The sequence below is a fragment of the Trematomus bernacchii genome, unplaced genomic scaffold (assembly GCF_902827165.1).
Source record: "Trematomus bernacchii unplaced genomic scaffold, fTreBer1.1, whole genome shotgun sequence".
NCBI classification, from domain to species: Eukaryota; Metazoa; Chordata; class Actinopteri; order Perciformes; family Nototheniidae; genus Trematomus; species Trematomus bernacchii.
In genome coordinates this window covers 2,985-18,664 of record NW_022987419.1, presented here as the reverse complement: position 1 = coordinate 18,664, position 15,680 = coordinate 2,985, and the positions used below count along the sequence as shown (strand labels likewise).

Here is a 15,680-nt window from a genome sequence, read left to right as displayed (position 1 = left end):
CAGATCGGAGAAACAAACTGCTGCAGAAGTGGCATTGGTAGTGCCCGTTGTGGTTATTTTACACAAAGGGGTGACAATAAGTACAATGCAATACATTCAAATCAAATCAAATTCATCAGCTGTGTAGTGCGTACTCCCTTTGTGAAACTAATGATGTAACATATCTGTTGAGAGCATTGTGGTATTGATTTCTTTATATTGAAAGGTGTCATTTCGTGAACTTCCTGTTAGTGTTGTAGTGGAACAAAGGCCTGCTGAAGATTGTGTGAAGCTCAGATCTCAACCCTACAAAAAACAACAAGTTAAGAATATCAGAGCACCATCACTGTACAGGACATTAAAGCATAATAAGTATGATAAGACATAACATCAGTTTGCTAACATGCTAATGATTAGCAGAATAGTTTAGCTTGTTAGAATTGTAAAATGTTCTAATTAATGAACAGCTGGGGCTTATGGGAGTTATGTAGTTATTTGGTTAAAAAACAAGAGTTAGAATAAGTAAAATGTATGACCTGACAAAAACTCACCAAAGGGAATTTGCATTATCACTCTGGGCTCTATGAATATCTATTTCACACTCCATGGTAATCCGTGTGATATTGAGATGTTTGACTGAGTGACTGAGTGACGTCCCTAGAGACGAACTGCTAACACGGCTAAAAGCGTTGCTTGCACTTGGAGCAAAACACAACATAACATAACAACAAAGATGTTGGTACACTAAGGCACCTGCAACGAGTGAATAAAAGATACAAACTGTTGGGATGTTAATAACCTCACTCCTATACTGTAGGCTACCTGAGAGTCATTTAGGTCACTACGCATTGTTCTGCACCTTTCTTGTAATTTTGTACTTCATTGTTTGGCTTTATTGTGAAAATGTGGTCAAAGAGACACATTTCCACCAGAGTAAAAAGCATATTGCTGATTTGATAATGTAGGAATGAGATGGAGATACAGTAAGGCAGCATACCGATGAGAAGTGCGTCCCTCTCAGAGTTTACAGGACTGAGTGGATTCTTCTCTGGAAGAGCTTCCTTGTCCTGACTGCACGACACCACTGATGATGCCGTTACATCCTGAGGAAAGACAGAGATCACAAAACACTCTTCATCTTAAAACCTCCCTTAAACACTGATGCTACGAACAAATCTAACCAGGGCTCTGGGTAGTAACAGTCTTACTTATTTTAGAGTGTTTAACAAGCATGGGAAAAGTTTTGCACTACAAGCAAATGCAAAAATAGAAACTAAACACTAACTAATCCACATAAGAAGAAAAACATCACAATGAGAACAAGATGAAGAAGTGAAAGAATGATGCCAGCGGATGAAGTTAAACCAAAGGGCAAAACAAAACAGAAGGAGAGGAAGTGTTAACGATGCTGCTAATGATCAAGCTGGTGTTCACTGTGTGTCTGAGATACACAGACGTAAAGATGGAAAATACATTTGCATGTTTGTTTGTGTGTGGCTGTAAAAGACATTCATTTGCATCTTATTTGAGTGAAATGTCTGATAGCAGAGTGACATCAGGATGCATTGGCCTTGTCTTCAGGTTTTGATCTGATTTGAAAGTGCAATTATGTATTTATGTGTGCATATTCACTCTATATGTTCAATGTAGGCTGGATCTTTTGATTTTCTAACCCAGTTTTGTTCGGGTCATTCAGTCAGTGACAAGTGCCGCCCCTATGAAGATGTTCCTGTAATGGTGCCGCGTCAGTGGATGGAGGGGAGGAGAGGAGGAGAAATATGTAAAAATAAAAGGGAATGACAAATATTTTGAGTAAAGTAGTGAAAGCTCAAGGATCTTGCACTTACACTGACTTGATTAGCACTCTGTTCGCTCCCTCTGTCATCTTGGTTCAACGTCTCCGGCTAGAGTCAATTAGAAAAATGAGAGGAAACGTCAACGAGAAACAAGTCACCCACTAATGCAATCAGACACACACACACACACACACACACACACACACACACACACACACACACACACACACACACACACACACACACACACACACACACACACACACACACACACACACACACACACACACACACACACACACACACACACACACACACACACACACACACACACACACACACACACACACACACACACACACACACACACACACACACACACACACACACACACACACACACACACACACACACACACACACACACACACACACACACACACACACACACACACACACACACACACGCCTTGTTGCAGAGGGGCTTTCTGAGGTGAGGTTTTGGAGATTAAATCAGATGAAGCAGCGTCAAACGGTTAAAATTAGTGTATGTACACCTGCAAGAATAGAACCCTAAAATAATTGGACCCTTTGAGGTTTAGTGCTGCTTTGAAACTAGCTGATTTGTAGAATCAAAGTTGCATCTGCAGCACAGTAACAATTGTATTCAAACAATACCTTATAAATACATATGAAAAGAGACACGTTGTTTAAGATGACATGATGACATACTGTTTAAAATGATTAAAGTCTCTTTCATGGCGGAAGGCGTTGAAAACATGAAAGCAGTGCTGACAGGTGTGTGATGAGAGATGACATCTTGAGAGTGGATTTAGGAGACTATGGGACAGATATGGTAACTGCATTATTAGGCAGATACCCAGTATTAGGACATAATGCAGCTCTGACAGCTATGATCCAGCGTGAATGCACACAATGAATGAATGTGTAATCTACCATCCAACGCAAACACAGCTGAACTGTCAGTGTGTGAGAGCAGCGGAGGCCTTACACAATGTCTTAGTGTATATATGTTAATGTATTCTCCACCTACTGTATGCCAAGAGGGACATTTTTTAATTATATTATCCTCCACCAGATAGAATAATATAAGCAAGAGTTTTCAGTGAATAAACCTACAAATCTAAATAAAAACTGGCATCCTTTATTACATCCATGCCAATCCTTTTGTATTGTTCTTTATTGCATTCTTATACTTATGCTGCTTCAACCAATTTCATTTTCCTACAGTGTATGATATGCAGAAATGTTCCTACATTAGATGATGAGAAAGGTCAAGACATAGATGTAATGCTTTTTAACAACAACGAGAATCAGAGTAGGTGAGTTTATGTAGTAAGGGTTAATTTTTTAATAGCGAGAACATTTTGGTAAGTATTTATTTTATGTGATTAATTTTGGCTGCATAACCACCTTTCTTGGTCACTTGAGTGTAGAAAAAAACGTTGTGAAGACAGCATTGACATATTGTCCCCTATTAGCAAAGTTTGGTTATTTACACATGCAGCAGTTATGGAGGAACATGATCACTCATTCTGTCTACCTGATGAATGTCATGCATTCAATCTTCACTTAGCTATGTATTTGGTCTGTACTAACTCCTGAGGTAAATAGCTGGCTTTTTCAAGCTCATAGTATGCTCCACTATGTTTACCAGCTGATCTCTAATGTGCCCGACTAGTGTTTGGTGCCGATCGGGTAGTGCAGAGTGGATTTTAAGAGCTTTCTCTCCAAAAAATAGCTGTCTGTCGCAGCCAAAGACCGCACAAGAGTGAACCAAAACAGTAAAGTAAAGTGCTGGGTCGCGCAACTCACTATGAAGCTCCGTAAAGCTGAGAGGATCATCAGATCCAGGTCATAATTCTCGGTAAAGTGATAACTAAAAGCTTCCACATTGTTTTCACATTCTAAATAAATACATTATCATTATAAGATATTTAAGTATACCTCTTTGGTTCTCTCTGACTGACATCCTTAACAATATCAGCACTGTTTTGAAATGACAGCAGACATCTTACATGTTTTTGTATTGTCCCTAATCGGCCCTGCTATTTCATTATTTAGGCTTTAATTATGAGTACTAACTTCAAGCTTGCTACTCGTTAGTGGCTTGAGACTCCAAATTTACACTTCAAAGTCATCCTCCTTGTTAGGCAAATCCTGACCTTTCCTAAAACTGAAACGGATCAAGAGAATGCAAATACTTTAACCTTCTTAGTGCCACATTTAAAGGGAAAGTAGGAGTGTGTGTTGTGGCTACACTCACTGGGCTTATCCTTGTGTTTTGGTAGTGTTGGAGGCTGACGCAGTGTTGCATGGTGGGAGTGAGTGGTGGGCATGTGTAGTCCAGGTTCTCTTTCACTTGCTGGGAAATGAGAGGTAGGGGAGCGTGATGAAGCAGCAACTTGACAATCTCCAGCAGAAGAACACCATCTTGCTCTTGTCTCTGCTGACCAGCGCTGCACGTGTTTTTATTTGACAGTCACTCACTGACAACGGGTTCTTGGAAAGTTGAAATTCTACTGCTTTTCCCAACCAACTAAGACACTTTCACATCTCCCATACACACACCTCTATCTCTTGAATGCCTAAGACTGGAAATAGATAAATAGATAAAATCATAGTTGATGAAGATGCATTATTTAAAAATTAAAAAAGTGATATTAAATTATTTATAGCTCAATCAAAGATAGTGCCCTTACTTTGATCCCAGCTACATGCAACTTTTACAACCTGGCATCCTTGCTTATGTTCTGTCTGGTGAACTGAAAGATAACTTTTGAACTTTTGGCACCCGGCGTGTTGTGTCAGGTCAGGGTAGAGGGGAAGAAATACACCATATAAAGAATAATGAAGCCTGCTGAACTGTTTGAAACAATGTTAAATCAGCTTGAGTCCAAATAGAGCACTGTGGTATTTTCACCAGAACATGTCTGCTACTATACAGCTATACCTATATGCAGAGATAAAAGAGGACAACTAGGGAATCTAAAAGAAAAAAATGTATTATCCCTGGAGAAAACCACCTTTTCTTGTAAACTGTAGTCCATTACACAGAAGTGGTCTAATCTACATGGTAACTGACATACACAGCCTTGTGAATAACTCTTTATGTTATCGGTTCATCCAGTTATTATTGTTACAACCTGGCTCTAAAGCCATGATAAAAGTGGGAGATGCCGTGTGAGGGCAAATGAATAATGCATTGATTTGAATTAATAGCATAAAGTTCTCACAAAATGAATAACAGGAACAGAACTAACACAAACAAATAAACAAGCCAGAGGACAGTCACACTATGAACTATAAACTACTAATTATGGTCCTAATTATTGGGGAAAATAGGACTTTTAAACAGTTTACTCTACTCTGAAATGCATTCAATTTGAACCAATGTTTTCCCTTTGTCTAATATGTGTTTTTATAGCTAACCTACTTAAACAACTTTGACTAAGAGAACAAATGTCTTGGGACCACTTAGTAGTTAAGGTATTAGTTCAGTTTTAGGGTTTTTGGTTAATTTTAGGGGGATTTCAGTTAATATACATAAACTCTAGATAAGTTATTAAGATATATTTAAAATTCGTTTATTTTTAGTGTCTTAATCTTCAGATAGTTTTGTGGGGGTGTCCCATTTTACATATCTCCTTTTTGTCTTTCAATTATACTTGTTTGTGAATTAAATGAATTAAATTGAAAATACAACAATAACATCAATTTATTCTTCATATTAATTAGGAGACATAAAATAAAGCGTTACGGAAACATTACTTGGATCCTGAAAAAAGAGCAATACAGCTGAGGGTGGTAGGCAGCCTTTAAACTATGATAAGGCTCACCTTCCAGCGTCAGCCACAGCAAGCTAAAGTAATAACGCTTCAAAATCCCATCTCTTTAATCCTTCCTAGTCAAAAATACTGCTCCTCCAGAGGAGCCGCATCAGTTCTGAACAAAACTAGGAGATAAATCCAGAAGTGGCAGATGTGGCGGCTGTTTGTAAATAGTTGTGAATATCTGATGAGCGACTTTCCATCAGCTCACAGCAAACTAACTTGAGCAGCTCAGTGAATCAAAAAGACGACCTTAGAGCCGACAGCGAGCCACCAGAGTCATCCAGCACCACTTGACAGTGCCATTTTAGTATTATAATTATCCAATTACATAGCTGATTGAACTTGAAACTCAATCTCATGTCTGCCCTCTTCCTTCTTACTGTGCCGAGACAAAACAGGCCAGCAAGAGATGAAGACACAAGAGGAGCACACTACCCCCCGAATACGATCTTTGTTGTATGTCCTGCAATATAAATGACTTCTTTGGAGTGATTTAAAAAATGTGCCTGGCTCTTACAGAGTAGAAAAGCAGTGAATTTCAGTAATTCCTTTACTGTAGGGTTAAGAGTTTGGTCTCTACACAGCTTTTGTCTGCCCTAAAAGTCAAGGACAGTCCTCACACAGCCAGAAACGGCTTCAACAAGCATTTCAACTTTTGAGCTACTCTGTATTATCACAGTCATGTCTCATTAGCAGCCGTATTAGCATTGTTCATCAAGTAAGTCCCTCAGTCAAGGGCACCTTGATTATATTCCCTATTTAAGCATCTACAAAGTGGTAGAAACAGTTAGTCAGTTACCTTCTGGTTTGCCTTTCCTCCATCCTTTGCTATTTTATGATGTAACATCAACATTACAGGAACGGCAATGATCCTTCACGGGGTAATTTCCCAAGATGTGCAAACATTTTCCGCTTCAGAATTACATACTGTAAAATAAATCTCCCTTAGGTGTAAAAGTTCATTCAAGGATTTCATGCGCCCTAAACCACCTTCTTCCACACGGGTAACACTTTTAGGCTGTATCAGGATTTGAGTCTGTAGCTGGGAAAGACATTTCAAAACCAGCAAAAGTTTTAATTTAGAAATATTAAGCATTCTTAGATTCAATACTTTTAGCATTTCATTTTCAAATTGCTATCATGTTGAACATTGAACATATTTAGTAATAGTGAATGCATTAACACTGTCTCTATATAGCAGTTTCTATTGTTAGTGCCGTGTTTTGTCCTTCTCAAACAAGATTTAAATTGCATTTACACACATGTTACTGTTTGTGATTTAATGTCAATAGGTGTATCTAATTCAACCCTTTTAGTGTGTGTACAGGTCTCTAAGTAACCAGGTTACCGTAAAGTCATTAGGTTAGGAATAATATTTCTCACCTGACGTTAGTTTACTAGACATGGCTTTCTTACATAACTGTAGAAGACACTGTTGACTTTTCTGAATGGTGCAGGCTAGTTTATTTTCTTTCATTTTGAGCCAGATATATGATTGATTTTTTTTCAAATGGAAAAAGAATCAATGCTCTGTAAGGGATCTCTCCTTTCATCCAGCTGCTGTTCAACCCATCTGGAGTGTTTTGCTATCCATATGCACTCACTTGAATACAAAATGTGGTTACATGTATACATAGCAGAGATACAGCAATATCTCGGAAACATTAAGTTAAACTAATGAAGTTTCGCTGATCCCTTTTCAAGTTACGCTAACCATTATTCGTTTACATGACATTTAAGAAATCAGCTTACTGGATAAAGCCTACTATAACCGCATTATTTCATTTCTTGTAAATTCTCGATACTAGCATCTCAGTTTACTTATTTCTTATATTTTCTACGGACTAGAAGAGCTGTATTGAGTTCCTGCTAATGCAAACCATTTTTTTCTCCTGCTCTCAAGTTCACATTAAAAGCATTCAACTGGCGAAACATCGTGTTGCTTTCATCGTGAAGCAGCAGATAGTGCAGAGTCTACAAATCAAGATGAAGGGCATGGCAGGACAGGAAAAACCGACTGATTTCTTTCATAAAACAAAAAGTTAACCCTGACTGAAATCTTAAGGACTATCTCCATATGCAAGCTTTGACATGATTTTGATGTTGTCATATGTTCAAAGGTCTTGATTAGTTGTTCATTATCAGATCCTTTCGGGAAAATGTCCATCTTGTATCTTATGTTCCGATTGATTCATCATCAGACACCACTTAACTGCACCAAAATATTCACTTAAAGTGGACCTATCATGCTATATTTGAATAATATAGTGTAGGACCATACCTATATAAGGCATATTTATACTTTTTTTTTTTCAAAATACCAAACAGATCATGCATTTTAGCCATGCCTCATTTCGCTCAATTTGAAAAATGTTAGCTCTGTTTTTGCAAGGGTTGATTCTGTGAGCAACAGCACCATCTAGAGGCCTGGCATATGTACTACAGCGTCTCCAGCGCTTTCGAACGGCAATGGCCGTGGCTGTCTCCTCCTGATTGGTGGAGTTGGCCCAATAGCCGTAGCGCCACCGTCCTGACGTCAGGACAGTGTTCAAATCTGGATCAGTTTTTATCAGATCCGTTGCAGCCCCTTTTTTAGAGATTTGGGTATGGAGGAAAATAGAGAGGGTTGTGTTTTCTGACACTTGGTGAGTTCCCTGGAACACCGGGGACACATATTCATGTATAAAAGACGTACAAAAGTGCATTTTGCATGATAGGTCCCCTTTAAATGAAGCCAATGGTGTGTTGAATAACTTCCTTAATATGCAATATTTGTCATACACCGAGACCCATTATGTAGTTTTTCTTCATAAATAGACCAGAAATGAAGCTGGTTAAAAAAAGATTGATTATTACCATTTAGACAAAAACATGAACACCTGGAGTTAGCATGTGTGTGTGTGTGTGTGTGTTCCTCTGACCTGTGATGTGTGTGTAGGCTGCAGGTTGTGCAGTCCTGACTTGAAGTCATGGATTTGGTTCTTGAGTTGTTGTTTTTCTTCGATACTCTTCTGTAGCTCTGCCTCTCGCTCCTTCAGCTCGTCTCTCATCCTCAGCAGTTGCTAAACACAAAGCAGAAGATGGGTCAGTTGTTAATGTTTCGCCAGGCTGATCTTTGACAGAGGGATAATCATTTCCTGTGATGCAGGGTCCCAACCTTAACTTAGAAAGAAACAAAACCAAAACTCATTCATCAGCTTCTTTTTTGAATGTTGTGCTGAATAATGCATCAGTTACCTTGGCGTGTCAGTTGAGGTGAGCGAGCACTGGACACAGACCTGCACATAATGAGCTCACCTGCATATCAGGGACCTCATTTATAACAAGCACTCAAATATGTGTTTTTATTATGTTGTCAAGACAATGGCAATGATCACATTATAATGTAATATTTTTGACATGGTGCATAGTCATTACCTGTATTTTGTCTGAATCATTTTTAGTTTTTGGTAAACACACACTGCAGTGTAGAAACATAGACAGGTGGGAGGGAAAACAAATGGAAATGATATCTGGCAATAAAATGGTTGTCCAGTGAAAAAACTGATGACATGAGGAAGGTGAAAGCAAAGAAAGTTTATATACTGTATGCCCAACTTATACACTGACGCATTTTCAAAAACCTCAGTGTAGGAAAAAGTCTAAAGTTATTTTGAACAGTCTCTGTAGAAATGATACTTTTTTTAAATGTACTGTGTAGTTTTATTTGGCTAATTTACTATAATTACTGTTCATATTAGTCTGATATGTTAACAGGATGACAAGCTAAAAAGCAGAAACATGAAATATGTAATTAACCGAATCTGATCAGCTTTAAAGTCTGGCATTCAATCTGTTTTGGGAAGGAAGCAGGTAAAATAACATACTACACTTAGCATGTGAAAGTAACAGCACATGATTGAATCTCAGGAAGGTGTAAATGTAATCTGTAAAGCAGGTATTGGCATCGGATGTTGTCTAACCCGCCAAACTATTTATCCAATTTTCTATAGTGATGCAGACAGAATGCAAGTAACAACAAACAATAAACAATTTCCTGATGTAAATACAAGGCCTACAAATTGATGTAACAAATCAGAAAACATATTTAGATTTAAACAGATTGTAGTTCAGAGTCAGATGTAAATGATATATCAGACCGGAGGCTATTTTGTCAATAAAAATAAACTGTTGTCAATCATAGTGCTATATAATTGCATATACATGTATGTATTGTTATATGTAGCAAAGGGCTCTAGCAGACTTAAGGTTTCAAGGGTAAGGGTTATCAATTCAATTATATCCTGCTGAATATATTTCACTGGCCTTTGAAAGAACATCTATTATACAGAAGAGAAGTGCTCAGATTATCTACTGATGTTTTACTGGGGCTATTTGACAACACAGCAGGTGATCAGTAAAAGTGGATAACCGCCTGAAGAAATGTTATTATTTCAAGTGGATTACTTACTATGTTCTTGAGGCTAATATTCTATTTAACATAGCCTACAGCTGAAGTTCTCAAAGCTGGTCCTTACGACACAGAACAATGTGTTTTCTTTAATCAAGCCATTTTAAGGATGTGCTTTCTGTACAAATGTCAAATTCTATTGTTCAACAAAACAACAATACATTATATCCTATCCCCACAATAAACACATGCCTGCAGCTACCAAATATTGGATTAGTATCTGTGGCACAAGTGTTACTGTAAGAAAATAATGCAAATGTTGTATTTGAAGGTGTCCTTTTCTCCAAATGTAACTACAGTTAAGACATTATTAAACATCAAATAAATAGTATTGATTGATCAGGTTACACAAGTTGTTGTGTGGTTGAAAATATTGAATTTACTGCAGCTGAGAAGCCATTCTTTAATGACTATTATAACTATTTATTGTAGGCTTACTTAAAAGTAGGGAGTAGGTATTAAATGTAAAAAATGAAAATAAAATAAATCACCTACTGAGGAAAAATGCATTAACACGAGCACTAAAATAATACTCATTAGCAATTCATCTGATAATATATTCACTGTTTAGTCTACCATCTCCCAAACACCTACCACAATGGCCCCATGGCACCTTATTGAAATGATTTTGTTCAAATAACAGTGTATAATGAAGGGATATTAAATATTTCATGATAAAAAAGCAACCCTTTGCAAGGGTACAATTGTGGGTTTAAACATATCTTAAATCCTGAATCCTGAAGGATGTAATAATTACAACATTTCATGCCTCAAAGCTCCTACACAGTCATCGTCCACCCACTCAGGTGTTCTCACTGAATGTACCTGATCAGAGCTCAGACTATCAGCACTGTGTGGGCGAGAAGACACAATCGTTAGGATGATGCATCTGTTTGGACGGGACAATCAATGTCTTTATCATTCTAATTGGTACATGGCATTTAGTGAACTCATATTTCCCAGCATTCCTAGCAGAGGTCTACTCAGGCAGAGTGAAAACACCTGTGTGGGTGTGCAGCAGAGGTTGCGTTAGACTTTTTAGTTGCCTGTAATTTTGACGGACAGGATCGTAACATTTCCGTCATAATCCATCATTACCCGTCGGGTCTTTAACAACGAGCTGACGAGGGGGGGGGGAGAGCACCCTCGTGCACTGTCAACACCCTCGTGAAGTATTAGCGCCGGTGTTATGCCGTGTTATCAGCGTGTCATGCATGCACCTCGCTGGGAGCGCACACAGCGTAAAGCAAAATCTCGCAGACATTTCAATGATTTGTACGGCAAAGTACGGTTTGGAACCGATATAATGTCCTTTCTGGCGGGCATGCATAACACGGCATAACACCGTAGCCTCGCTGCGGGGAAGATTTGGCGCTGTTCTGAGTTTGTTCTAATCTGTCAAAATTAGTTAGTTAATTAAAACTGCTTTCAGATTTTTCCGTCATTGTTAAAAAAAAGAAATTTGGTTAACGCGACCTCTGATGTGCAGGGCCTTTAAATACACCTGGAAGCAGCAACGCCAGGTGTATAGCTTCAGCACAAAACATATAGACTGGCACAATGACAAAGTTAACAGGAACACAGAGTGGCTAGTGGCAATTTGAGGATTGACAATAAAAGCGGGTTAAAAAGACAAAGACAGCATAAAGTAATTGGTGAAAATAAAGTGAAATAAACATAAAATACAGTCATTTGTATTTGTTTTAGTACATTTACGTTACAGTCCTTTGTTTTAGTAGTTATTTTTCATTTAAAGTATTTGTTTTAGTAACTTTAAGTGACAATTTAAATAAAAAACAAAAACAGTATTTGCTTTTATATAAAGTTATGAACAGTTTAATCTCCACTTTACATCCGGGTGTCTGATTTGATTTAGTTCCCATAAATCGTAATATTCTAACCTTTTTTTTTAAGGGGGGCCACAGGTGGGTCCCTGGTCAGTTTTACGGGGGCACTGGCCCCTGTTGGCCCCCACTAGAACCGCCCCTGCGAGCGGGTATTCTTCTGTTAATCGTGTCATTGCCTTTTGAAACCAAAGCCCTGACCCCTGAGATCTTTAAAATCTAGTTTGACCAACGTTCCCTGCAAAAGGAACATTATTTTTCTTATCTTGAAAAAATTAGGGTTACTCTAATATAGACTTTATCAGTGAAAAGAGATTTTTCCATCACAAATACTGTATATCCCTCCGGCTGCTGGGCAAAAAGCGTAAAGGTCTTAATGTCAACTGCTTTAATACTTGTTATACAGTGAACTGAAAAACTTTTTCTTGTGCAACAGCCCTGTAGATGGCCTGGGGCCGTGAAGTCTGATCTCTTCTTGAATCCCTGATTACTAATAGCTATGATAAGCCAAAGCTGCCATTTACAGTCGTCCAATCAGTCCACTCCCTATGATTTTTGCAATATCACACAGGGCACAGGAATGCAAAGATTGAAGCTGCTTTAACAGCAAGAAGATGGTAATCATGCTGATTGGAACGACTCAGAATGCCAACAAACTTCCTGCATGACTAAAATGGGGCTTTTGTACAACGTCTTCTTTAGCTGATAATGGAATCATTTCGAAGTACGATTAGGCCAGGACCTTTTACAAACATGTTTCAAGAGTGTTCTGAATCAAGTGCAACAGCTAAGTGATTTCTTATTATTCTGGTAGCATGGAAATTCTCAAAGAAAAAATGATATACAGGAAACAAATATTTGTTGATTGTTTCGGAGGGAATAAAAACTTGATTATACTATGTACGGTATATATTATACAAAATAATAGATTGATTGATCGGGTGGATATTTTTCGAAACAAAAACGTTAGGAATGCATTTATTTTGATTTAGATGCTTGTATTCTATTTGGAACCATATTACTCAATAATATATTGCTCGTTTTAAAAATAATGCATGTGTAAAAACTACTGACTCAAGTCATCTGTTTGGTGCTTTAATTTGAATCAAAGGATACAGCCAGTGAGATGATATAATGTAATAAATACGCGAAAATCTGAGTTAGATTCGCATGATGTTTAGTAGTTATAATCATTTAGTAAAATGGTCCTTCCTAATGTATGAGCCATCTTTAGTATGCTTCTGTATGAAACGTACCTTCTGCATGCCCTGCAGAGCCTGCTGCAGGAAGCTGAGCTGCTGAGAGCGTGTGTTGTCCTCCTCGCTGATGATTGGTTGGTTCTTGCCTTGTTCCTGTTTGAGCAGCTCCACCTCGTTCCTGTAGGCGTCCAGCTGGCAGCGCAGAGAGTCGTTCTCCTCCTTCAAGGCTTCCGCTTGGGAAACACCTGCAGAATCACACGGGACACAAACACACACTATTCAATCAGGAAATAATTTGAATCTGTATAGTTTCTGTCTTAATGCCAAACTATATTGTTTTCTTTCTATGGGTTTCCAATTCAATTCAATTTCTTGATTATTTTAAAAATACTTTTGAACCATACATTTGTGAATACTAGTAAAATAACTAATACAAAAAGATAAAATGTTTCCACTGGTGTTAATTAAATGTAAGGATTACACATATCCACTGACTTTATAGAGTTAAAAATATTATCATGTCTGTATTTTTTAACCTCGTGCAGAGACAATTGCATGAGCACAAAATGCTGCAGAAAAATGAATTGTGTTTAATCTTAATGACAGGAAAAGTGTAGAGAAACCCTCAAGAGACTTTTTTACAAAGAATGACTCTCCCCCTTTTATATCTATGCTGGGTATGAGAGCGTTTGAGAAATGGTGTTCCCATGAAGGCACTAAAATACAATTCCTTTTGAAAAATGGAAAATGCCTTTTATCTCTTAATAGGCTTTTGAATTCAATAGGTTTTCATTTTTCCTATTCTTTTTTTCACAATAACTTTCCTGAAGAGATGTGATTCCCATTGACTGTAGTGTGACTGAAACAGAAAAAAGGAGGTTTATTGTTCTGAAATGCACTGCTAATATATTACTGAATGCCCCAAATCAGATTTCTAGTACACTTACTAGAAGCTTTGAAATCTAATATGTTGCGATCTCCAAAAATAATGTCCTACAATAAAATAAGGGTTGGCTCATACAATGTGAACAAGACATTTATTACATTCATTTCACGGTTACGTTTTTCTATCTGATGGCCAGGGTCGCATTTTAATAATTTAATTCAATTATTTCTAACCTAACCTATTAAAAAAAAGTCTGCTTTAGGCAATCTTATAATATCTATTTCAAGATGCATGTTGCCTTAGTGACAGTATCCATTAACTTAATTCAATTTAAACTAACTTTTGTCTCATAGCTCTTGAGTTTTTAAACAGTCCTGTTGAAGTCTCTGACCCCTCACAAACAAACAGACCATAATGCGTCTGTGTGCTGTTGGATACAAGGCGGCAACCTTCGGGTCTGTTAAGTGAAGACAATGCATGCCTTTAACTTGCATTCTCCCTCATATCCAACTCCTAAGGCTGCAAAACAGTCCTGTTGTATTCAAGTCTATAAGAACATTACCTAACTTCTCTGTTGATTTATTACCTCAGTAAAAACAATCCCTGCTGAGTTTACTGTTATATTGCATGTTTCAAGTCTTGTTCAATATTTGTAACGTTACGCTTAATTTGAGTCCCAATTTAGAGTAAAAATACACGACAAAGCAGGGTATGCTTAAGGGCTAGGATACCTTGTGATTGACAGGTCAGTACCATGCTGTTGTCTGGGTCAAAGTGTTTTCAGATCATGAAAGTTAATTGGAACATATTGGTCGTTTAAAAATGTCTTTTCAGTATTTAGTTGTACTTTGTATTACCCTCTCGTATGCAAAAAAACAAGATGGCAACGGCCAAAATGCCAACCACGAGACTTCGATACTGTGGGCCACAAAGCCATGGTTGTTGTCCCGATTATTTGTCCACTTCTTTTATGCATCCTATGTGTGATGGAAACTTCTGAAGCAATGGAGACGGGACTCCGAGAGACACGGAGAGAGCAAACACTGATGGTTTATTATGGAGTTATGGCCGGAGAATTGACAAGACATTTGATGCCGCCACGAGGGGTCACAGCGGTTGCCAAAACAATTCTGAAGAACTCTTCTGTAATTTGAGGTTTTAACTAGTTCGGAGTGTAATAATCAACAATCCTCATCAGCGAGACTGAACAAATATGGACCCTGAATCTAACTAGAGCTGTCGTCCATAGAAAAGAATGTGCGCCAGGGAACCTACTTTCCTGAACAGTAAACTATCTCATGTCAGCTTGTGCTGTCATAGCCTCAACAATGCGCCCAAGCTGCCCCTACTTAAGAGAGATAGCAGCAATACCCGAGGCTGTAGACCTATGCCATTGGAAAAGAGACAGTGAAAGGAGAAAAACGATGAACTGTGTCAAAGGTTGAATACCTAAGCAAATTATTCCCTAACACTATGGTCGATACACACGGACATGCTGGAGATTAAGGCCAGTTTTGCTCAGAAAGAAATAGCTTGCTTGGTATGTGGTCCATCGCGTCAGCTTAAGAAGTGTTTGTTCCTGAACAGCCAGGCAGGGTGAAAGTCAGCCATTAAGGAGAGAGGGGAGATGTGACATTATTAAAACATAGAGGGTTCTAAAGCTGTTTGACTGT

At 38.1% G+C, this 15,680-nt stretch overlaps 1 protein-coding gene across 1 annotated transcript; it reads right to left on the bottom strand.

Moving 5' to 3' along the window:
- Nucleotides 1–208: 208 nt before the first annotated feature.
- On the bottom strand, nt 209–13,366 carry LOC117490006 (ecto-NOX disulfide-thiol exchanger 2-like; the record flags this gene model as incomplete). The annotated part of the gene is made up of 5 exons (XM_034139627.1): nt 209–285; nt 977–1,082; nt 1,833–1,883; nt 8,550–8,690; nt 13,179–13,366. Coding segments are annotated over 5 exons (563 nt in total), but the record flags the coding sequence as incomplete, so codon positions are not given.
- Between the last annotated feature and the right edge of the window lie 2,314 nt (nt 13,367–15,680).